The sequence below is a fragment of the Hemitrygon akajei genome, chromosome 10 (assembly GCF_048418815.1).
Source record: "Hemitrygon akajei chromosome 10, sHemAka1.3, whole genome shotgun sequence".
Taxonomy (NCBI): Eukaryota; Metazoa; Chordata; class Chondrichthyes; order Myliobatiformes; family Dasyatidae; genus Hemitrygon; species Hemitrygon akajei.
In genome coordinates this window covers 136,143,745-136,169,432 of record NC_133133.1, presented here as the reverse complement: position 1 = coordinate 136,169,432, position 25,688 = coordinate 136,143,745, and the positions used below count along the sequence as shown (strand labels likewise).

At 39.6% G+C, this 25,688-nt stretch overlaps 1 protein-coding gene across 2 annotated transcripts in view; it reads left to right on the top strand.

The window, feature by feature from the left end:
• LOC140734703 (glucoside xylosyltransferase 1-like) overlaps positions 1–25,688 on the top strand; it is a 63,331-nt gene that overhangs the window by 11,781 nt on the left and 25,862 nt on the right. The window contains exon 2 of one of the 2 annotated variants that reach the window (XM_073059033.1): positions 10,377–10,469. The exons of the other annotated variant lie outside the window; for it this stretch is intronic. Within the exon in view, the coding sequence (XP_072915134.1) occupies positions 10,377–10,469 (93 nt within the window). The remainder of the gene's footprint in view (positions 1–10,376; positions 10,470–25,688) is intronic. 2 annotated transcript variants of the gene reach the window in all.

Here is a 25,688-nt window from a genome sequence, read left to right as displayed (position 1 = left end):
TTTCAAACTCCAAATGAAGTGTAGTTGCTATCCTGCCTTCTTTATAGCTGCATTGATATGTTAGGACCAAGTTAGACCCTCAGAGATTTTGACATCCAGGAACTTGAAACTGCTCACGCTCTCCACTTCAGATCCATTTGAAAATTGGTATGTGTTCCTTCATCTTACCCTTCCAGAAGTCCTGAATCAGCTCTTTCGTCTTACTGATGTTGAGTGCCAGGTTGTTGCTGCAACACCACTCCACAAGTTGGCATATCTCCCTTCTTTATGCCCTCTCGTCCCCATCCGAAATTCTACCAACAATGCTTATATCATCAGCAAATTTATAGATGGTATTTGAGCTATGCCTAGCCACACAGTCATGGGTATATAGAGAGTAGAGCAGTGGGCTAAGTACACACCCCTGAGGTGCACCAGTGTTGATCGTCATTGAGGAGGAGATATCACCAATCTGCACAGACTGTGATCTTCCGGTTAGGAAGTCAAGGATCCAATTGCAGAGGAAGGTACAGAGGCCCAGATTCTGCAACTTCTCAATCAGGATTGTGGGAATGGTGTTAAATGCTGAGCTATAGTTGATGAACAGCATCCTGACATAGGTGTTGGTATTGTCCAGGTGGTTTAAGGCCATGTGAAGAGCCACTGAGATTGTGTCTGCTGTTGATCTTTTGTGGTGAAAGGCAAATTGCAGTGGGTCCAGGTCCTTGCTGAGGCAGGAGTTCAGTCTTGACGTGACCAACCTCTCAGAGCATTTCATCATTGGAAATGTGAGTGCTACTGGCCAATAGTCATTAAGGCAGCTCACATTATTCTTAGGCACTGGTATAATTGTTGCCTTTTTGAAGCAAATGGGAACTTCTGCCTGTAGCAGAGAGAGATTGAAAATGTCCTTTGATCATTTCATATGTAACCTATATACCACAAGTTTTTCTGCCTCTGAATTTTCAGAGGTAATGATTCTAAGTGTGTGATTTAGAAGCAATGGTGGGGGGATTGTTGGATCCGATTATTTAATTGTCATTTTATTTGTAGTTTAACAGTTAATCAGCTGTTCCTATTTAAGTAGTCTCTATATGCATAACAGTTTACTATGCCTCTTCTGGCTATACAAAATATAATTTTGTAAGGTTTGTACTGCATTAACTGAATTAAGTGTTTTTCTCATTAACTTGTACTGCAGTATTGACTAAGTACAGTACTTTGTAATTGGATTATTATTAGCTCTAGGCCAGAATGGAATTTTTCTTATCTCTTTTGGGTATAAAATAAGTTGCTTTGTGTTAGGCATTATTTTTTATTTTTGAATCTTAGCTTTCCCTGTCACTGCATGTTCAGTTTTCTTCTGTTCTATCAACTCTTAGTAAAATGACCATGATGCAACAGCCACAGTCCTGATTTCTAAAGAACCTTGGATTTAAACATCAGAATCCATCAGCAGAAACTGCATTAAACTTGAAAGCTGGTGGAATGGGAACTCTATTCTCAGAATCAGATTTAATACCGGTACTCTGTTTCTTATAACTCACCCACTTGCTGCACATGGACTCTCACTCCTCCTCCTAGACAGACCAAGAACAGAGTAAATATTTGTTGTCCTGCCAAAACTGCACTGCATGTACATTCAGTACCTCATAGTCTTCTGCTGCTATAGCCCATTTGCTTCAAGGTTCAATGTGTTGTGCATTCAGAGATGCTCTTCACACCACTGTTGTAACATGTGGTTATTTGAGTTACTCTTGCCTTCCTGTCAGCTTGAACCAATTTGTCCATTCTCCTCTAACCTCTCTCGTTAGTTAGCAAGGCATTTTTGCCCACAGAACTGCTGCTCACTGGATTTTTTTCCCTCACCATTCTCTGTAAACTCTAGAGACAACTTGTGTGTGAAAATACCAGTAAAGCAGTAGTTTCTGACATATTCAGACCACCTGTTTGGGACCAACAATCAAAGTCACTTGGATCACATTTCTTCCTCATTCTGACATTTGGTCTGGGCAATAACTGAGCCTCTTGACTATGTCTGCATGCTTTTATGCATTGGGTTGCTGCCACATGATTGACTGGTTAGGTATTTTGCATTGATGAGCATGTGTACAGGTATACCTAATAAAGTGGCCAATGAGCACAATAGGCACTGCAATACCTGTATATATTTATGTCTTGCCCAATTTAATACGAATGATGGTTTTGAGAGCAGTGGTGAATACTGCTAATGGTTGCCTAATTCAAGTATTTTTTTCTTCAAGCAACTTGGAGATTATATAGTGATTCTCAACAATGATTCAAATAAGTAATTATTTTGTTGTTTACCTCAATGTACTTAAAACCTATAGAGATCCTCCCATACATCATTGTCTACTTAATTAGTCATTGCAAATAGTCGCAAGCAAGAGATGCAGTGTGGGCAACAAAAGAATCTTGTTTTCCTTTGCTATGTGTTGGGCCAATGAAGCTACTGGTAAATTTGTCACCTAAGAATTAATGAAATTTGAAATAATAGTTGCCCACAAACCCAGCACAACCATCAGAATGCTGGTCTCAATATCAAAAGATCCAACAGCCCTCATGGAGAGAACTAATGTAATATACCAAACCCAATGTGGAGACTGCCCCAAACATGATATAGAACAGACAGGGAGGAAACTATCCACGAGACTACATGAACATCAGCTTGCCGTAAGAAGACAAGATCCTCCGTCACTCACCTCAGTATTAAAGACCAAGGAGGACACAAGTTTGTCTGGAAAACTACAAAAATCCTGGCAGAAGCACAAAATGAAATCAAGAGAGTGGTTCTTAATGGAAGGCTATTAACAAGCATATTGAACTGGACACAATTTACAAACTTATGGGTCTGCAGGATGGGGGCCAAGGGGTAAGCCATGGACACCCAAGAAACTAATGCTCATAATGACCTATAACCAGGGAAATAGGCAAGTGGAGATCACTCAGCTATCCAGTTGGCCGGGTTCCAGTGGAGACTTGCAGCCAGCACAATCACCAACCATTCAGAAGGATGGTTTGGACCAAAATAAATTGTTGGTGCACCAGACTTGATCTTTGTGAGGGGCAAGTAGTCTTACCTGATGGAGATTGACAATTATGCATGGGACAACATGATAACTGTTGACATTGCTATTGACATTTTTTCTGTGTGAATGTTGTGTGAAGACAGAAGCATTATAGTTGTAGTTTCCTTGTATTGTTGTGAAAGGTTGCTGTTAAAACAAAGTAATTTATTCTATTGATGAAAGAAACATTGACACAATATATGAATGTATTTTCAAGTTTCTCATTTTCATCCATTAATTTCTACTTCATTTTTTTTTACTGTGAAGTTATTGCAGAAGAACAAAAAGGTTCTGTTTTTATAAAGGGTTATGGGGAGCTATTTGTCAGGTGGAGTTCAAGTTATTTATGTTACCTGTGAGAAAGTTAACTAACAACTGATGGTTATGCACATAAAATATATGACACATAAAATACTTAGGGAAAAAGTACATATGTATTAGAGAATTGTTTATTGAGTTTTTCCAAGTAATTTATAAATGCATTGGTATTTATTAATTCATTAAAATGTTTTCAGATTTATGTAATGTATTTGAGGGTGCCCAAACTAAAATACATGATGGTAAGAGTTTTCATTACCCAGTTGTCTCACGTGTACATCACTAATGATGCGGAAGGAGTTTATCATCACTAGTCAGGTTGACGTGCCAAGTTTTGGAACTGCTTTATTACTGTTACATGTACTGAGATACAGTGAAAGGTTGCTGTTTGCAGCCATCCAGGGAGATAGTCTCCGTACATAAATACATCGGGCAAAAATAAGGAAAATAGAATGAAGAATACTGTGCTACAGTACAGACACATAAATAAAGTACAAGGGGCACAGTGAGGTAGATTGAAAAATCAGGAGTTCGTCTTTTAATACGTGAGCGGTCTATTCAAGAACTTGGTAACAGCAGGAATGACGCTATCCTTGAGCCTCGTGGTACGTGCTCATAAGCCTTTGTGCTATATCTTCTGCCTACGGAAAACAGGAGAAGAGAGAATGCCCAGGGCTGGAAGGGGTCCTTGATTGTGTTGGCTACTTTCCGGAGACAGCAAGAAGTGTGAAGGAGAGACTGGCTTGTATGATGGACCAGACTTCATTCACAATTTTGTGGACTTGGTTAGAGCAGTTGCTGTACTAAGCTAGGATGCATTTTCAGGTGCCATTGTAAAAGTTGTGAGAGTCATCAGGAATTACTTGACCTTCTGATGAACTAGTGTCATTGATGTGCTTTTTTGGCCATGGTATCCACATGTCTGGACCAGGGCAACAAATTGTTCATGATATTTGCACCTTGGAACTTGTAGCTCTCAACCATCTCTACCTCTGTACCATTGATACAGATAGGGATGTGTACTTTACCCCACTCCCTAAAATCAATGACTAGCTTCTTTGCTGAAATTTACAGAAATGCTGCTAGGCTCTCTATCTCCTCTTTGTACTCTGTCTCAAAGTTGTTTGATATCCAGCTCACAACTGTGGTGTCATGTGCAAACTTGTAAATGGAAGTACAGCAGACTTTGGTCAGAGTCATGAGTGTTTAGGAAGAGGCTGAGGGTGTGCCTTGAGGGACACTAGTGTTGAGGATAATCTTGGAGGTACTGTTGCCAACCCTTGCTGTTTGCAGTCTGTTGGTCAAGACATTAAGTTGCAGAGTCTTAGCTCATTGATGAGTTTGTATGGAATTATGACAGTAAATAGGAGACAGAAGAAACTGCAGATGTTGGAATCTGGAGCAAAAACTATAAAATGCCGGAGGAACTCAGCAGCTCAGGTAGCATCTGTAGAGGGAAATGGACAGTTGATGTTTTGGGTTTCAACCAGACAGAGAGTGGAGATAGTCAGGATAAAAAGATGAATGGAAGGAGAGAGCAAACACTAACAAAGCAATAGGTGGTTCTAGGTGAGAAGGGGTGATAGGAAGTTGGAGGGGAGAGTGGAAATAGTGACAGAAGGTGGAAGGTGATGGGTGAATGTGATAAAGGTTAAAAATAGAATCTGATAGAGGAAAGTGGAGCGGGGAATCAAATGACGGAGGCAGGAAGGCAGATGGGAACAGAGGAGGCAGGGGAAATCGGTGGGAGGAGTGTGAGTGATGGGCAGGTGTATTGGGTGGAGGAGGAGAAAGGACTGAGGTGAGTGCATGGTCTTGGGTGTAGGAAGAACTGGTTGGATCAAGAGGACAGAGAAAAGGGATCGATAGAATGAACAGTTTGTCCGGATTTGGAGAATTCAGTTTATGCCATTGTGTTACAGATTAACCAGGTGGAATTTGAGGTGTTGTTCCTCTGGTTTGTGTTTAGCACCCAGACAGTGTGGGAATGGAGCAAAGAATTAAAATGTCTCAAAGCCGGGAGCTCAGGGCAGCCAAAACAGACAGTGTGCATCTGGGCTAACTGGTGTAGAGAAGGCCACGTTAGGAGAACTTGATGCAATAAATGAAGCTGAGGGACCTGCATATGGACACCTGTCTCACCTGGAACGGCTGTACAGGGACCTCATTGCCAAGTGAGGTTAAGCACAAACTAGGAGAATAGGTCCTCCTACTCTGCCTGGATATTCCCTGTGCCCCTTTCCTCCTAGTCTACCCAGTTCTTGCTATGCTCACCCCAACCTCCATCACTATCTTTTACTTCCTCCCCCCCCCCCCCCCCCCCCACCCAACTTTACATTGCTCACACTTGGTCCCACTTTCTCTCTGATAAGATTTCATCATTAGCCCTTTGTTGCCTCCACCTCCCAGCTCTGTCACTATTCCCTTATCCCCTCCTCCATTTGCCTATCACTTCTTCTCATTTAGATTCACCTATTGCTTGCTAGCTCTTTCTTCACCCTTTCAGCTTTTTATACTGGATATCTCCCTTTTATCTTTCAGTCCAAATGAGGGACCTCTACATAGTGTTGACCCCCGATTTTTCTCAACAGGTGCTTTTTCCCCAAGTTCTTTCAGCATCCAGCAATAGGAGTCTGACATCAGTGCCTTTGTTATCCAGATGAGTGTAGGGCCAGGGAGGTGGCATTGGCTGTGTATCTGTTTCAGTGGTTAGCAAATTGGGTTAAGAAAGTATAAGAGGCTGGAACTGATGTGTGCAATGACCAGTCTCATAGCACTTCATGATAATGCATGTCAGATACACTGGATAGTGGTAGTCACGAAGGCAGTTCCCTTATTTTTCATCATCAGAATGATACTGGTCTTCTCAAAGCAAATAAAAACTTCAAATTTAGATTAAGGAAGAGTTAAATATGTTTGGAAATTTTATATTTGTATTTAATGACAATTAGCTTACAGCCATTTGAAAGCAACTGTGAAATCAGATCCTCCTTTTCGTTAACTGCTAATTAAATTTGCCCATGACACTACATTGACTGGCCTAATCTCAAACAGTAATGAGGTGGCCTACAGGGAAGAAGTCATCTCTTTGACACAGTGGTGTCAAGTAAACAATCTCTCCCTCAGTGTCACAAAAATGAAGGAACTGGTTGTGAATTACAGGAAGAATGGAGATGGGATAACCCCTATTGACGTCAATGGATCTGGGGGTTGAGAGTGTAACCGGCTTTAAGATCCTTGGTGTCTACATCACTGAGGACCTCATGTGGTCTGTATGTACCAGCTGTGTGGTGAAAAAGCCACAGCAGCACCTCGTTCGCCTCAAGACATTTGAGGAACTTTGGTATGGGCCCCAATTTCTGAGAACTCTCTACAGCAGCACAGTTGAGAGCATCTTGACTGGCTGCATGGGAACTGTACCTCTTTTAATCACAGGACTCTGCAGAGAGTGGTGCGGACAGCCCAGCATATCTGTAGTTGTGAACTTCCCATGGTTCAGAACATTTACAAAGACCGGTGTGAAAAAAGGGCCCACATGATCATTGAGGACCCAAGTCACCCCAACCACTATCTGTTCCAGCTGCTACCATCTGGGAAACTGTGCCACAGCATAAGATCCAGGACCAACAGGCTCCGGAACAGTTTCTTCCACCAGGCCATCAAATTAATTAACTCACGCTGATATGAGTGTATCTCTACGTTACATTGACTGTTCTATTTCATAGAAATTACTATGATTGCACTTAGACGGAGATGATTTTTACTCCTCATGTATGTGAAGGATGTAAGAAATAAAGTCAATTCATTCATTCATTAGGAATGTCATTTACTGAATTATTTAGAATTGGGTCAAAGGAACTGTTCTTGGGAACCTGCCTGTTTTTAGTCCTATCATTGAAACCATTCACACAGTTGTATCAATGAAACATGTTAAATGGTTCATTAACAACTGCTTTCTGTTACTATAAATCGGGCTGACACAGGTAATAAATTATTAAGTGTTGCTATTGAATCCTTAGTGTTGTGATCTGATATCAAAAGCTGTGTCATTCTGGAAACTGCTCCATCCAAAGCCAACCCGCATCATCTACCTTCCCAAAAGGGGTATAATTATTACTTTCAATCATATTCTTATTTTCTTATCCCTTTGTGAACTTATATAATTTTGGAAGTCCTCCAGAGATTACAACTGTGGGAAAATGTTCTTCTAAATTAATTTCTAACTCTTGATACACTTGAGACAGGACTTGTTTCCTGTTTTTACCCACATTGCAATTATATGCTTCCTGCTCTTAAATCCTTTAACCTCTCATGATGGTTTGATTACTAAGGATGTTATCTTTTTCTTAATAAGGAATCCCCTCCAGCTACCACTTAGTCTTCCCCCCCCCATCTGTGTCTCCTGTTCTAATTAGTCATTATTCACATTTTAGCTGTACATCCTTGTCCTCACAGTTTGACTTTGTTGCAAAGTGCTCTTCATTTCTTAGTTTGTGTTAAACGTTAGCCTCAACATTCAAATGCAGTGGATTCTGGTTAATTGGGCCATCAGTTAATTGGGGCAGCTGATTATTTGGGATAACTCTTAAAGATCAAAATCCAATCTGGAAAATAGCCAGGATCCCTTTCATTTATTTGGGACACTCTGCGGCTTGATTGGGACAGGAGATTAGTGCTGAACAGTTTCTAACAGTCGCATGCACCTGAGTCGCCGTTAGACGCTACACTGTGCTTTGAGCAAATAGTTTCTAAATAGCTCTAGTTGCGTGTGTTTGTGTTCAAAAAGCAGTGATATTTGTCACTAATAGTTGGTGAAAAATGAGCAGTAAGACAATTCAGAATAGTTTTGCTCACTGGGGTTTCAAGAATTCAGGCTTGGAGATGCCAGAAACGTCTGGGAGTGAAAATGTAACAATTTTACTACTTCAAAAAGTTGGGAACTATGAAGAATTTGAAGGTATTAACAGTCATCTTGAATGTTACAATGGAAAATGAACATTTCGAGGATGCAGTCATCTAAATCATTGTCTGAAGGTCGTCCATTATCTGCACTAGGTGTCTGTGCTGATTTTGTCATTTACAGTAAATTCCTCCACCATTAGAAACTAATACAGTTTTATAGTACTGTGGTTCAAAGGTCAAGTTTAATGTCAGGGAAATCTGTACAATATACATCCTGAAATGCTAGAGAAGTGCCCCAAAGAATGAATGACAGTTAAACATAAGAACCCCAAAGTTTCCCACAGCTCTCTCCTCCTGCGCGTAAGCGGCAGCAAGCAACTATCCCCCTTCACCCCCCACCATCAAAAAATAAATGTGGATCAAAACTATCACCGAGCCCTAGCGTGTGCTAAATGATAGCAAAGACACAGACCTTGCAGTTACCCCAAAAGCTTTGCATTTCATCTGAATTCGACAACCTACAGGTTCTCTCTCTCCCTGACAAGGGAGAGGGAGATGTCTCCCATTTTCACAGCGAGCATAAGACATAACAAAAACCCGCTGGTTTACGATGTTAGAAGTCCATTTCATCACTTTGTGGTAGTACTGCTAATGTTTTAATTTGTTCTGTATTTCATTTAAATACATAATTTATTACTCAGTTAAACTGTAGTTTGTATTTTTAAAATATCTTTTTAACTATTTCCATGAAAGTTCAGCCAATGTGGACAGCCAGATAATTGGGCCAAAATAAACTGATCCTAATGTATCCCAATTAACCAGAATCCACTGTACTTAACAGAGAATTTAGCTGTGATGAATTTTTTGTTAACTCTGTTTCTATACCCTTCCAATTAAAGCATTCTTCAACAAGATTCTGCTAAAATGAGTATCTGAGATAAAGTAGATGGCACAAGTTTACAACATTTCCTTGATCAACATCTTCCAGATAGCATCTTCCATCTTCCAATGATCTTTTACTACTTTTATGGCTGTTCTTCACCTTAAATGTGTTTCTGGGACTGTTAGAACCTACAAATTTACAAATTGGGGATCGTTTGTGTGATCCAGCGCTTTGTTGTCTCAGAAGATTCCAGGAAACGAATGTGTACTCAAACGGCCATGAGGCAAAGCAGCTTCGAGACAGGACGCGAGCTAATGTTCAACTCCATTTCACCGATTAAAGTGTTGAGGAAGATTGGGGCATCAAGAAAAATGCAGATGGCAAGCAGGAATTCAGCGCCAACTGCCTTCCGTTTGATCACTGCCAGAGAAGGAGTCTGTGAGCGGCCTATCGCTGTGGCAGGCGGGTAGGCCTCTGCGCTCATGTGGTGTCCCTCTCTTTCTATGAATGTCGATGATATCAGAGAATGGTATCGTGCTTCTGCATTTATGGATTGGACTATTGTGTTTATGGACTGTGGACTTTTTCTGACAGGATTTTTATATTTTCCGTTTTGTGCGAGGGGAGGGGTTTTGAGGGTTGATGTTCAGTTGTGTTCTGTTAATTTTTTTGTGCAGGTGAGGGGTTGTTTTGGGGGTTGGTGTACTTGTTCCATTTTATATGAAGGGAGGGGTTTTGGAGGATGATGATTGGGATGCTGTACTTTGTGCAGGGTGTAAGATTGATGATTCTCTCTGACAACTTTCATGAATTTAAGTGTTGTATATGGATATATGCTTTGATAATAAATTATTTTGAAATTTGGAACTAGTAGTGGAACAGATGCAATGCAAACAAACTACTCCTTACTGTTTTGTAGCAAACTAAAATATGGAGTTGTATCTCACATTGAGTGGATTTATTTTTACTTTTCCGTGTTGACTTAATTGCATGTTTGATTTTTTTTTGCTGTTTCAACACACTAGTTTCAGATATACATTTGGCTTCATTAATTATTGAAATATATATGACCCTTTATTGACAATATGTAAGTAGACTGAATTAAATAGCACTTTTTATGGACTTGTTAATAGTTATTTTGTTGTATTTTGATAGAGTTGGTAGTTATCTTTGATATATAGACCACTTTGTTTTTATTCAATTAGGTGTAAAGATGTATCTGTGTCTTTCTGGAATCCATATTGGATGCTGCCCACTGATGTTTGTGCAGTGAACTGCATTTGGGATTCTGCATTTAGGTAGGCTGCCTTGTAATTTTAAAGATTCATAGATTTTCTTTTCTCCCCAGAATGCTAATCCTTTGTGGATTTGTTATATCCAGGTTTTAAAAGGAGAAAGGATGAGCTAGGACTCATCTAATTCCAAAATGAGATAGTAAAAGATTAGTTATTCAGTTCTTACCAGATTTGATGGATGTTAGTTAAATAAATGTGCCATTTTACTGAGCACAAGCATTCTGTCAGCACTATATTGATGTTAGCCTGGCCGTTTCCTCTAAACTGTGAGTTGATTAACTGTTCTACTCCATAGAAAGTGATCGTGCTAATCCTGAAGAGCAGAGGTCCCTAACCACCGGGCTGCAAAGCATGTGCTACCAGGCTGCGAGGAAACAATATGATTTGGCGATATGAAACGATATGAGTCAGCTGCATCTTTCCTCATTCCCTGTTACGCCCGCTGTTGGACTTGAATGCATGCGAGGTCATTAGGCACGCAACGTCATTACCCACGCGAGGTCATCAGTTGCCTTAATGCAGTGATACCCTAGCGCCAGGGATCACTAGTTGGTCTCGGGTAACCGGCCGCCTCGTGCAGCCGGCGAGAAGTGCCATTTCTACTGGCCTGGAGCGTGGACAGATGGTCACTGCCTCTAAACCTGTTTAGCACTCTGAATGTTCGTGGGGAACTCGGTGCTAAAATATTTGCAGACCATCTAATTCGGGCTCGGGGTTTTGTAAGTAGCAGAGCAGCTACCTCGCTGCGATCTACTGAAAGTCATCCCTCGAGCCAACTCTTGTCGGCCAATAGATCCTACCTACCTACCTACAAGGGGGGTGGGCACGTGCCCTGTCACACTCCTCATCGGTCACTCTCTCCAGACTGCGACTGCCGCTGCCCTAGTACAGGGACCTCCGGCCCTTACCTTGTCTTCTCACTGGTGTATTGCAATGATTTTATATGTTCATACGAGGAAAATATGCACTGTGTGTTTAATATCCAAATGTTACTTAAAATGTTATGATGTTATTGACTTGTAAGTGACTTATAATTGACTTACCACTATATTCATGTGAGGAAAATATGTGCTGTGTGTTTAATATTAAGTTCGTTAGATAAACCCTTTTAGAAACAAAATTGAGTGTATTAGCCACTTATAAGTGACTTATCACTTATATTCCGGTCGTGATTAAACCCCCCACTCCCCGTCAGTCGGTCCACAAGAATATTGTCAATATTAAACCGGTCTGCGGTGCAAAAAAGTTTGGTGACCCCTGCTGAAGAGGACATGACATTACTCTTTTTTTTCTATCAATGAGGGAATGGACATATATTCTGGGAAAGAGAGACAAAGGGATGGCATAAGAGATTGTTGGAAGCAATTTTTTAAATACTTTTTATGATATTAGATGTAGGTTAATCATTCGTACTTTTTAACAAACTCATGTATTTTTCACGGTATGTGGTGGTTTGTCCCCACTTACTGGCAGAAACTGGTATAGCAGTTAAGCTAACAGTTTACCATTTTAAATTGGCTAAGTATTAGCATATTACTCGCATGATGTAATTGTGCAACCAGTAATTGGTGTATTTTATCTAAGGTATTTTTCTTATCTTGATTATGAAAATGATGAATTTTTCAGAGGCGCCAAGTTTATCATCCTTTTATCTTCGTCTCCTTTGTAGTTCATTCATCTCCACTTCGTTTCTCAGCTCTTTTCTTAGTTTGCATAGTGTTTGTATGTTTGTTTGAACTTTAAAATGAAGGATCAGAAAATAACAGAGAGCCAACAAGGTGAAAAGAGATTTTACATTTAAAGTTAACCTGAAGCAGAAATCTTGCATCTTTTTTTTCATATATCAAAACAATACTAAGATACAAGTTACATACCCCTTATGCTTGGGCCCAGAAGTTTTTTTAGATTTTGGAGTATATAATGAGAAAGCTTGGAATTACCATCATTTCCAACTCTGAATTTATGTGGTACCAGTAATGTGGTATTTTGTCGTACGCTTGTTCATCGCGCATATGTACTTAACAATAAAAATTATTACCTACCATTAATATAATGTGTGGAGGTTAAGAAAAACAGCACAGCAGCATTGGGAGAATACCTGAATCAGCTATAGACTAACAACGGCAGGCTTTTATTTTTAACCTACGATGCTATGTTTTGATTAAAAGGTTATAGTATACTGTACTTTACTGTGTTTATGTTTTTATTCCTTACATAATCAGCATTGTAGACTTGTTCTGGTGTTAGATTTTTATCAGTGACTATCATGGCAAATTCGTCAATGAATTTCTCTGCTGCTTCGTGATTAGCAGATGTTTTAAAAGTGTAATGCCTTTTCTTAATTTTCTACGGCAAGCCTGCTGAATATTCACAATCACCTTCAATTTTCCATTTGATGTGATAGATCTTTGCTTGTTTCATGATCAGCATATGGTTAAGTGGTGTATATTACCTCTGCTGATGAATCCATTCTTTCAATACGTGCTCAACATCTTCATTTTTTGCTTTATGCACTATTTCTGCTCAATACATATGTGAGGTCACATCTCAGAGCTGTATGTGGTGTGCAGAGACCTGTGCATCACCTGGGGCTCATCTCGGTGCTTTGTGGAATTTTCCATTTGTGAAGTCGTGTCAATGGAAAAATTTTTCAGATTTTGGAATTTTTCAGATAAGGGGTACTCAACCTGTATTACCATATTGTTGGAGGTAACCACTCTGGACATTAAAAATAGCCTTTGGCTGTCTGCTAAACTTTGCAGTGTCTAGCTGGTATTTATCTCCTTTATAAATTCTGTTCATGAATAACTTGATGTAAAATAGATTAAATTTTGTCATTCCTATTTTGTCTAAATTAAGCAATGTTTTTAGCTGAAAATACAACTATACGACCAAAGTACTGCATTTTGGGGCATAAGAGATGGTGTCCATGTACAATTCTCCCTTTACGTTGTATGGTTAGAAACAGTAAATGCATCTTGTGTGCAGTAGTTTTACAAGTTCTCCTAGGATTGTGAATGCCTGATTTTTGCATACCCTGTGCATACGAATGAGCATTTGGGAGACCAGCTGGGTGGATTTGCTGGCTGCTGTGGAGCTGCAGACTCCTCTGCTGGCTGGGAGCAGGATATTTTCATGCACCTTACATGAGATATCGTGTGTTTATGGTCTGCTTTGGATTCAGCATACCTGATTCATGGTATCTAAGTTCGATGTTGGTTCCTTGGCAATGATGAGAGAAAAATTTCTTTCTTTGTTAAGACATTAACTGTCTCTTTGTAAAGTAACTGAGTAATTTCTTTAATGAACCTGAATTTTTTTGGAAGATTATTCCCTATAATTCTTCCCCGTTCTTCAGTATTCTAACTTGTATCAAGTTCACCCATCGCGTACATTTTCACTCCTCTGTATTAGTCTGATGCCAAGGCCCCATTCTGGGCTTCTCTTCATAAACTCCTTGCTTGGTGCCAGAATTTGTTGGTAATACATCCGTGAATTGCCCAGGTATGTTTACTTTATAAATGCAAGCCAGTCGTGTGACATAAATTGGTTAACCTTTTTTCCAGTTTTGGTCTGCTGTTGTTTATTTCTTCCTCTAAGTATCACATAGTATTCTAGTTGTTTTTGTGTCTCTAATAGCTGCAAGTCCCTTTCACCACCTACTTTGAGACAAAATGACACCAGTTTCTGTAATCCTTTTGTAAACCAGTCATCTAATGTTCAAAATCAGTTTTGTAGCTCTTCTCTTTGGACCAGCAAACTGGTGTGTTCAAAGGCTGGCGCCCCTCCCCACCCACCTCTCAGGCCTGTACAGGCACGCACTTCTCAGTCTCCACCCAGCTAACAGGAATAACCTGCCAATCATTTCCAAATCATTACCTGCGGACCATTTAAACCCAGCTCTCGTCCGTAATCCTTGTTCACTCATACGAACCAGCTAGCTTCAACTCGTTTACTGCTAAATCATCTCTGCTGATCTGCTTTTGCATTAAGCCTCTTCTGCATTTCCCAACAGGATGAGTGAATCAACAATAAACCCAGCAGAGTATGCTCACTTAAAGGAAGTTGTCTGTTGACTGGAGCTCATGATCCCAAAGTACCAGGAAATCGATGACTATCTGCTCGCCACTCTTAACCAACTCTCTATTTCGATACTGAAACCCTTTGCTAATCATCCTACTCCCTTAGAGTCCAGGATTCCAGTGCCCGAATGCTTCGATGGATCCGCAACCTTTTGCTGTAACTGTCTGTCCTGGTGTATCTTGCTCTTCAAACACTAACCATCTCTGTATGTTATGGACCTTCATCGTTTCTCTCTTGACTGCACGAGTTTTGGCCTGGGTTGTCACTAACTTGAGACAATAAAATCACCATTTGCAACAAATACGAAGATTTTACTGCTGAGATGTATTGGGATTTTGACTACCTGGGAAGGGGATGGGAGGCAGCAAATTGGATTCTTTGCCTTAGTCAAGACTCGCAGTCAGTGCTGGATTACACCGTGGAATTCAGGACCCTCATGGCGAAGAGTAGATGTAATACGGAAGTGCTGCTGGCCCACTACCATCACAGCTTCTTAGAGTACATAAAAGACCAGCTGTCTACCCAGGAGATGTGTAATGACCTTGCAAGCTTCATCACCCTGGCCCTCCAAATTGACAAGCATCTTATGGAATGCTCCTCCAGATCATCAATTGGTGGAGAAACAAATGATGCACTTACTGATCACATGTATCAAATCCATGCGTTCATGATCATCCATGCATCAAATGCTCACTGTGTCTGGGTAAATGGCACTACCACGTAGAGACAAGGCAAGTGCCCTTCCATCTGGTAAGCTCCCCCTGGTCTCTCACGCCAGCACCATAGCCTGACTCTGTCCTCTCCCAAACCCAAATGGCTCAATGCATGCAAGAGGCTCTGGTGGATTCTGCCACAGCAGGCAGCTTTCTGGACTGGACTCTATGTGCGGCTTGGACTTCTTACCGAGCCCATCTCTCACCTCTTCTGCATCGCTGCTATCGATCCTTTGCAGTCTGGGATGGTCAGATCAGGCACATGAGCATTGTGGAGCACAGAGTCCATTTAATTCCTCCTTATTGACTTGCCCAATACTCTTAACCCTTGGCTCTCCACTCGTGACTGTCACTTTGCCTGGTCATTTGGTTCACTGCTATGTTGGAGACCCACCTCCCGGGCCACCTGTTTACATCTTCAGCTGACCTCATCCCTTAATTCCGAGGAAATGGTGGAAACTCTCAACCTTACCGAACTCCCACAGGAATACCATGACTTAGCCATCACCTTTAGAAAAGGGAAGCTAGCACCCTACAGCCTCACAGACCACCTCCAAGTCTGGGAACCATGCCTCTCTGAGGTTGTCTGTTCTCCCTCTCAGCTCCTGACACTCAAGCCATGAATTACTATATTGCCGAAGCGCTGTAGCACAGCTCCATTCAACTGTCACAGTCCCCAGCTGGTGCAAGATTCTTCTCAGAAGAAAGATAGGGGTCTTCATCCCTGTATCGGCTACCTCGGACTCAATAAAATCACCATTAAGAACCGCTACCATCTCTCCTTCATCTTAGAGCATCCAAAGCACTCTGCAGGGTCCAGATCGTCATCAAACTAGATCTACCGGGCACATACAACTTGATGCACATTCACCAGGAGTTGAGTAGAAGATAGCATTCATAACACCCACTAGCCACTACAAATACCTAGTGATTCCTTTCAGACTTTCCAACAGTCCAGCCATTTTCCAAGGCTTCTTCAACAAGCTTCTCTAGGACATGCTACACAGGTATGTGTTTATCTAGCTTGATGACATCCTCATCTTCTCCAAGGACACCTCCCCCCCCCCCCCCCCCCAATTTATTATGTTCATTCAGTCCTTCAGCATCTTCTCGAAAATCAACTCTACAACAATTTAGAGAAATACCAGTTCCACACAATGATTTCCTTCCTGGATTATGTCCTTTCATCCCAAGGCATAACCATGGATCCAGAGAAAGTGCATGCCATCTTTGAATAGCCCCATCCTTGTTTTCTCAAACAGCTACAGTGCTTCTTGGGCTTTGCCAACTTCAAATGCCATTTCATTAGGAACTACAGCCAAATCACCTCTCCTCTCACCTCCCTCACCAGATCACCAACTTCACAGATAATCTAGTCTGTTGTCATGGATCATGCTTTCAAGGATCTCAAGAGACACTTTACCACCACCCCCATTTACCCCAATCTGAACCCCTTTGGACCTTTAGTAGTAGAGGTGAATGCATCTGAGTTGGCCATCCTCTCCCAATGAGGACTGGATGGGAAGACTCACCCTTGTGCCTTCTCACACAAGTTCAACTGCACACAACACTGTTATGGAGTAAGAGATGGAGCTCTATTCTCTTTTGTTTATCAGTTGTGGCTTGTTATTTTGCAATTTATTTGGAAAATATTGATTACTGCTATATCACTTCCACTGCTCTGTTTTTGGGTCAAGCCTCCGCTACATTTCCTGACAACTCTCTCCACCCCTGTGTCCGCGAAGTCCAGAGTCAGAGTTCCAAGCAGTGAGGAGCGAGGTCTGATGACCCCCTGGGTTCATGAATCAGCAAGGCTGGAGTTCAAGACCTAGCTTTTGGTTATCAGTGGTTCCTTTAGGTTGATACCAAGGATCGAATCATAGGTCCAGATGCCAAGGTCCATTGGCCTGAGCCCTTGGTCTTTAACTCTCTGAGACCACGGAGGTAATCAAAGATCTAGTGTTTCAGATCCGAGTCTGTTGGAGGTCAAAAAAAGATGGCCTCTCTTTGGATTGGAGGATTATGTATTTGCATGGGTGGGAGGAAGGAATTGTTTTGCTGTTTTGTTGTTTGTTGTGTTCTGCGTTGTTCTGCCAAGCATTTTGGGCTTGCTATGTTGGCGTTGGAATGTGTTGTGATGCTTGTGGGCTACCCCCAGCACATACTTGTGTGTGGTGGTTTTTAATGCAAACAACGTATTGCAGTGTATGTTTCAATGTGCACATGATAAATAAACTTTCTCATATTTGATAAACAAATTTGGCCACATTTAAATGTTATCTGATCAGTGTGCTCTAAAAGGTTTTCCCAATGTCTTAATTTCCGCTCTTCATTTTATAATCTTTGTTCTTTTTATGAAAAGCAAAGAGCTGATGCTGGCATTCTGAAATGCAAAAAGAAAATGTTAGAAGCACTCAGTAGATGACACAGTGTCTATGGAGAGACTTAGTTTCAGATCAATATTTTCTTTGCTTGTTTGAACTTTTTCTACAAATAGAAACACCACCTTATATTTCTGTTCACTTCCTCCATAGAAAAGATGTTACAATGGGAACTTTGTATTGGTGTTTGTCATATCTTGCTCTTTTTTTTGTGTGGGCTCAGTGAAACATTTTTGTTTCAGTGTAATATAAGCCCCTCACTCTGTACACATCTGACTTCCAATATAACTCGGAGTCCTGCCATGTGCAGAAGTTCGCTGATGACACGGCCATAGTGGGGTGTGTCAGGAATGGACAGGAGGAGGAGTATAGGAAACTGATACAGGACTTTGTGATATGGTGCAACTCAAACTACCTGCGTCTCAATGTCACCAAGACCAAGGAGATGGTGGTGGACTTTAGGAGATCTAGGCCTCATATGGAGCCAGTGATCATTAATGGAGAATGTGTGGAGCAGGTTAAGACCTACAAGTATCTGGGAGTACAGTTGGACGAGAAGCTAGACTGGACTGCCAACACAGATGCCTTGTGCAGGAAGGCACAGAGTCGACTGTACTTCCTTAGAAGGTTGGCGTCATTCAATGTCTGCAGTGAGATGCTGAAGATGTTCTATAGGTCAGTTGTTGAGAGCGCCCTCTTCTTTGTGGTGGCGTGTTGGGGAGGAAGCATTAAGAAGAAGGACGCCTCACGTCTTAATAAGCTGATAAGGAAGGCGGGCTCTGTCGTGGGCAAAGTACTGGAGAGTTTAACATCGGTAGCTGAGCGGAGGGCGCTGAGTAGGCTACGGTCAATTATGGAAAACCCTGAACATCCTCTACATAGCACCATCCAGAGACAGAGAAGCAGTTTCAGCGACAGGTTACTGTCGATGCAATGCTCCTCAGACAGGATGAAGAGGTCAATACTCCCCAATGCCATTAGGCTTTACAATTCAACTGCCAGGACTTAAGAACTTTTTTTTTAAAGCTATTATTAATGCTTTTTGAGTTAGTGATTTAGATGCATATCATATTATTACTGAGTTAAGTATTGTATGTAATGAGTTTTTGCTACAACAAGTGTATGGGACATTGGAAAAAATGTTGAATTTCCCCATGGGGATGAATAAAGTATCTATCTATCTATCTATCTATCTATTTTACCAGGTGTTTGATAACTGCATCATTCTTAATTACTACTTGGGGACAGAAGAAAATTTTGTCCTTTTCTTCCTCCTTCCACTTTATACTTTGGCTTTGCAAGGTTCTTCTGCTAACTCTTATCTTTCCTCAACTTCTGTTTGTAGGGTTAGGTTAGTAAACAAGGGGTCCACCGATTCCCACAGCTGCACTTGACTGCATTTCCTTAAGTGCTACTTCCTTTAACTTTTCTATTTACCCATGTTGCAGTGCCACAGACGGTGCTTTTGATTATGTTTACAAAGGCAGAATAGTATAAGTAAATTGAAAATACAAATAAAACAATTTGGAAATGCTGATCAGGTCAGACCACTTACCTGATAAAAGAAAAGGACTTAATATTTCAAACTGGTGATCTGCTGCTGCTCCTGGTATGATGTTGCTACCACAGACACCTTCTCACAGTTCTTCACAAGTAATTGCTAGAGATGCTACACCTACCTGCCACATAGGCTGGCAATGTCTCCTTCCATGTTAAACTCTGATTTATGTGCTTTCAATTTGGCATACTGCTTTTGTTACTTGCAGTGTGATCTCTCTGACACTGCAGTGACCAAATAAGATTTGGGTGATTACTTCATGGAGTTCCTTATTCAGTCAAAAAATTTGACTTTGAGCTTCTGGTCACTCATCATTTTAATGTTCTATTTATCCTACTTGCATGCTGACCTCTGTCCTTTATTTCCTGCACTGGTCTCATGAAACATAGAATTGTTCCTCATTATTCAATTAAGCCCTTAACAGCCTCCAGGCTTAATATTGTTTTAACAGTTTTGGGACTGTGGTTGATAATGATTCTGCTGTTATCATTTAACCCTCCACCCATTTTTCTACATCACATTTCTTTTGCACATCATCCTTTTTAATCTTTGTTTAATTATCAATTAATTATCAATTTGTTTTCTTGTTTCCTCTCATCTCTGTGAAGTTGAATTTTTCAGTCTAATGGAAGGCTGTTGAGTTAAAATTTGTTTCTCTCTTCTCAGAAACTGCATGATCTGACTTTCCTCCCCCACTATTTTGCATTTTGTTCCTGGCTTTCAGCATCAGTAGCATTTCATTTTTGTATTAATGTTATTTTACTTTAATTACTGCTACAATTGCCAAGTCTAATCACCTGCAGTAATTAAAGTAAAATAACATTAATACAAAAACAAATCAATTGATGATTAGTTAACCAAGACGCAAAAAAAGTTGTGATTCAAAAATGACTGTTGTTAAAGTTAGAAATGAAAGATACTGAAAGGACAAAAATATAATGGAGCTATAAGGAGACTGTTGTTTGAACCATTACCTGACTGGTCTGTTTTAATCATTTAGTCATTTGCAGGGTGTGAATGTGCTGTTAGTCTCCAGCCTGCCCATCCATAACTGTCCTTAAGAATGCGGTGATGGTCAGTTCCTGGACTGCTGTATTCAGTGTTGTTAGGGAGTGCAAGCTGGTCTCATGGATGTGATGTGCTTAATTAACAAATAAGTTATAAATGGAAGAGAGCTGCAAAGTATTCAATAAATGAATTTCAAATCTTGATGAATGATGAAGAGGTGGATGATGCTTGGATCAAAGATACTTCCTCAAGGACCTCCCGTTGGGTCCTGGGCTGAGATGACTGGCCTCCAACAACTACTCTTTCATTACATAAACACAAGAGATTCTGCAGATGCTGCAAGTCTAGAGTAATAAACAGAATTCTGGAAGAACTCAGCAGGCCTGACAGAATCTGTGGAGAGGAATAAACAATTGACATTTCAGTTTGAGACCCTTCGTCGCGACTTCTTTCAACCAGCTTGATTTTGTATTGGCTTTTTTTTAAAGAGTGTTGTTCCATAGTTGATTTTGAAAGCAAAATATTTTGTTTCATTTTAGCTGTTTAGCTGTAACATCTCTAATAACAAACTTCTAATGTTGCTTATAACAAATATTAAGCTAATTGGCAAGTTTCTTTTGTCTGCTCTTTGTCTCCTTCCCAAATGCTTTTTCTCCAATTTAATGAAACCTTCTCCAAATTTAGTTAGTTCTGGAAAATACAAGTAATCCACCAAATTCCTGACTATATGCTTTTTTAAACCACTGGGATAAGTATCATATCTCTCATTCTAGTTCCACCCTACTATCAAATGTCTGATTTACAGTTTTTTTAGTACATCACATGTATTCTTTATCGTCAAGTGGTCAAGATAGATGCATAATACCTGAAATTTATCTGTAATCTCCTTGTTTTTGCAATCATAATTCCACAGACTTGTCTTCAACAAGATCAGCACTAAGTTTTTAAAAAAAAAAACACCATGTATGAATACATTTGCTTTCTGGTAATTCTGTCTTGTACTAACCATCCATTCTGCATATCTGGGGTTAAAGATGAATGAAATGTCTTGTACTTTGCATCCATGCACTAGCTCCATTATGATTTTTTTTTAAAAAAAGGGTTGTTCATGGAGCTTAAATTTAGACTGTATTTGTTAATCACAAACAAGAGAAAATCTGCAGATGCTGGAAATCCAAGCAACACACACAAAATGTAGGAGGAACTCAACAAGCCAGGCAGCTTCTTTGGAAAAGAGTAGTCAGCCTTTCATGCTGAGACCCTTCATCAGGACTCAATGAAGAAGGGTCGTGATGAAAGGTCTTGGCCTGGAACGTTGACTGGACTCTTTTCCATAGATGCTGCCTGGACTCCTGAGTTCCTCCAGCATTTTGTGTGTGTATTTGTTAAAGTTTATTTGTAATAGTTGTACTGAGGATTAGTATATAATTTCAAAATAAAAAGGGATGTGTCCTCACTCACTCCTAAAGTCATTGTTTCAAAGTGCAAAGAAGTTATTTTTGAAAAAAAAGATTAAATAGAAATTGCTAAAGAATAAATGAGAAGACAAACTAAAAATAGCAAAGGATATGGGGTATTTAATTTATTCATTATATGCCATTTAAATTAATCTTGTCAGACCCTCTTTCTGATGTATTTTGTTAGATACAAACATATTAGCAGCAGTTATAGTATTTTTGTACTGTTACAGTTTGAACTGCTTTCTGATGCTCTGTGGTCTGCAGCAGGTCATCTTCCATAGGAAAAAGTGCTTGTCAAATACTTTGGGTTGCTCTGCAGGCAATAAACTCTAATGTTGGGATTTGTATCTGAACAGTAGCAGATGCTCTCACATTTGTGTTACTGGTTCCACATCTGCATAAGAGTTTTAGCCTTATTCTGTCCATTTTAGAGGTTTAACTATGGAAAATAACATACTAAAAGCTGAGCATCATTTAATATCCTTTGTGGAATTAGCTGCCTTTTTAACAATTGCTTTAAAAGTCGTAGCCAAAATATGATTTATAAGATGTAGTCATGGTAGTATCTGGAATTAGATATATCTCCAAAGGATCCCACTTCATTAGTCCATGCAATTCAAAGAAAAGGTCATTACATTTGCACTTAATTTTAGACAGCTACTAACTTCAAAGATGAATGCCAATAGTCAAACCTAATAATCTAGTGCAACACAAGCAATGTATTCTTGTGTGTTATTAAGGAAATATTTATACTGACTGTTGGAACTTTTTAAAAAAGTTCCACATGTAAGCACGGTATTTTTAATTAATAGACCAAGTCATTTGACTTCTGTTTTCACCTGGTAATCTCAAAGACAGTATAGATTTAATTTTATCTTTGAGTTTAAAATAATAAGTCTAAATGCAAAGTACCAGAGATACTAGAAGCCTGAAATAAATACAGAAAATGCTTAATGGATGAGGCAGCATCTGTAAAGGCAGAGAATTCAATAATTTTTCCTTAGATTAAATATCTTTCCCAGGAATGGTACCATAATGTTACTCTCTGCAGTACTATGAATAAATTGCAGTTCGTGCTGATAATTATTTTAGAAGGCAGTCATATTCATAGTCAGCTGGTTTAAATTCACTTCTCTGCTTAGCAATTCAATGAAACTAGCTGGTGCTCATCTTAAAGAGAGTTTCTTCGGCATCATATTTCTGATGGTTTATGCTTCTATACCATTTAAAAAGCTGGAAAATTCAAACTTTTTGCCAGTTTTGTTAATGAAGTGTGTGTGTGTGTGTGTGTGTGTTCGTGTTCTAGCTGACTTATCTACAACTAGTCTTTAATCACAAAAAGTTTATGTACAATATGGAACTTTGAATGCTGAAATTTATTTATTATTCATTTATAAATCAATCAATGATCCCTGCCAAAGCCTTAATCAGAGATCTCTAGAGGAATCAGGAGGCTGAATTTTGCTGTGATATCCAGTGAATATTTAACTGGAAACAAGTACAGGAGGTTTTGATGTTTTCCTGAATTGGAATAGAGAACAAATTGCATCTGGAAATGCTAGAAGTGCTATCTAAAATAAAAGTTATTGTTATTCTTCCCCAGGCATCTATCCCATTATTTGTCAATGTCATCCAGCCTTATTGATAAATTATTAGCAACATCATTTTGCAGTCTCCATTATTAAACTATGTATTTGGAAAAGTTGTTTAAAAGCTGGTTTATTAATTCACTGAACTATCCATTGGAAATACTCATCAGGTTCTTGATTCAGTGGTGAAAGTGTGCCTGTTAGAAAGTATTTGCATCTCCATTTGAAACTGATCCAGATGAATTGGACCAATGGTATAGATATGATGGGGAAAAATATCTTACTCTTTGGTATTTGTTCAGGTGGGTGAGGCTGCTACAGCATGGAAATAAAAGACTGGTTTTAGTTCTTCAATGACTTAATGGAGAGCCAAGATACCAGATTATGAAGTGCTAAATTTAATATCTAGCTCATTGTTTATGAAACTGATTTCCATTAGTGTGGTAGACAGTAGTATGTTGCCAAATACAACTAATAGCCAAGGTTTGTGACCAATGTTTAACAAATCTTTTCTTTTTCTCCCTGTATGAATTTTGGGTAGATTAGCAATGGCCATATTGGCCATCACAGTCAGCACCATCAAAACTGCAAATAATTAAAAAAAAATTTAAAAAAATTATTATCTCTCCAAATAAGATAAATTTATTAATTACCGAGAGGATTTTTGTATATCAGTCATTCCCCACTGGGTAGGGTTAGCTCAAATTCTGTTTCTTGTAGAATATTGTTGCCAGAGTGAGTGAATTACTGATTTCAAAATTTGCAATAAAACGATACCACTTAGCCTTTAAGAATATGGTTCAATTTTAGATCAGTGTTTACTTGTCTGTATATAGTTTGAAGCGGGAGCAGTTACAATGTTGATTAAATTGATACTTACTGTATTTTTTAATACAATATCTTCCTTCTTGACATTTGTGACTTTTGATTTATTATACACCTCCTTCCTTCTAATAGTTCTTCAAGCAGGTACATCTTTCTTATTTAATTGCTACTTGTCCAATGCTGCTAGAAAATTGCCTGCTGAGCTTTTTTTTCACACTCCTACATTGTCAACTGCTAGCATTTTTTTCCAATGATCTGTCCTTGGCCCTCTCCTATTTCTCAACCAAATACTGACCCTTGGTGACATTTATCTGAAAGCACATTTCCACATTTCAGCATCTGGTTTTCCACTGCCCCCTTACTGATTTCCAGTCATAGTCATTGGATTTTTCACTTCACACCATCCCCATCTGTGCAAAAATTTAATACAAAATTGCAATCTGACAAATACTAAAGAAATTTAGTAGAAATTTCTGCCTCCTGTTCCTATCACAGACACTGTTTGGAATCCATTGACTCCATTTCACTCAATTTTAAGCTGATGGGTCAAATTTTGCGTGACAATACTAAGTTTGTTCTGGTGTTACGTAAATGCATGTTAACTTTTTTTCTTGAAGTGCCTTTGTATTGGGCGTCATTAGCGCCTCACTAACGGCCACTTGATTCCGCGGTGAGATTATCACCTTTTTCAACCTCCGTACATCTAAGGTCGATATGACTTTGGTCCCACCAACCCCATGAGGTTGGGATGTCTCGCCTACCTGAACCCCAATCTCTGTGAATATTGTGTAATTTACAGCCCCATGCAATCACCCTTCAGCAGGGAATAACAGACTATACACTGCATACAATTATAAAGAAAGTATATTTATGAATGTTAATTTAACTAAGCAGTTATTAGGAAAAAAAACAAAAGGGCCCATCATAATTAAACAGTCAAATGTGCACATATTGGAGCTCAATCTTCCAAAAGCCATTGGGTCTAATGTACACATAGTGCTAACTCCTATTCACTGATCCCCAGAAGAATTCCCTCCCTTGGGTTCCATCAGATACTGCATCCTGCCAGATTGAGCTGCTTCTCTCTCCATTTCCCACTGAAAAAGACCTTGACCCACCTCAGTGTCCATCACAAAACCTCTCCCTCAACATTCTCCAGAACCTTCTCCCAATTCCACCCTCCTGATTGGATGATACAATATTCCTAAACATCTCCTATCTTTAACAGTAACCCAAACACTATCAACAGAACACACAGCTTCTACAGAAAACCATTACATGAAAGACCCTACAACATTAGCAGTAAAATCTTTACCAGGTGTTACATTCTGGAAATTTGTTTAAAATTAATGATTAATAGTATTGCTAAAACAATGCACCCTTAAATCTAATTTGGAGTCGAGATTGAACAAGACATTGAGATTTGCAGCTCATTTGATATGAAGTGTAAAGAGAGGAGGAACATGTACACTGATATTATAGTACCAGAGTCTTGAGTTCAATCCTGAGCTTGGTCTCGTCTTTGTGAAATTTCCTCAAGGATCTACAGTTATGATTTAATTTTAAAGCGTATTGAGGGTGTTTTTTTCACCTTTACCATTTGAG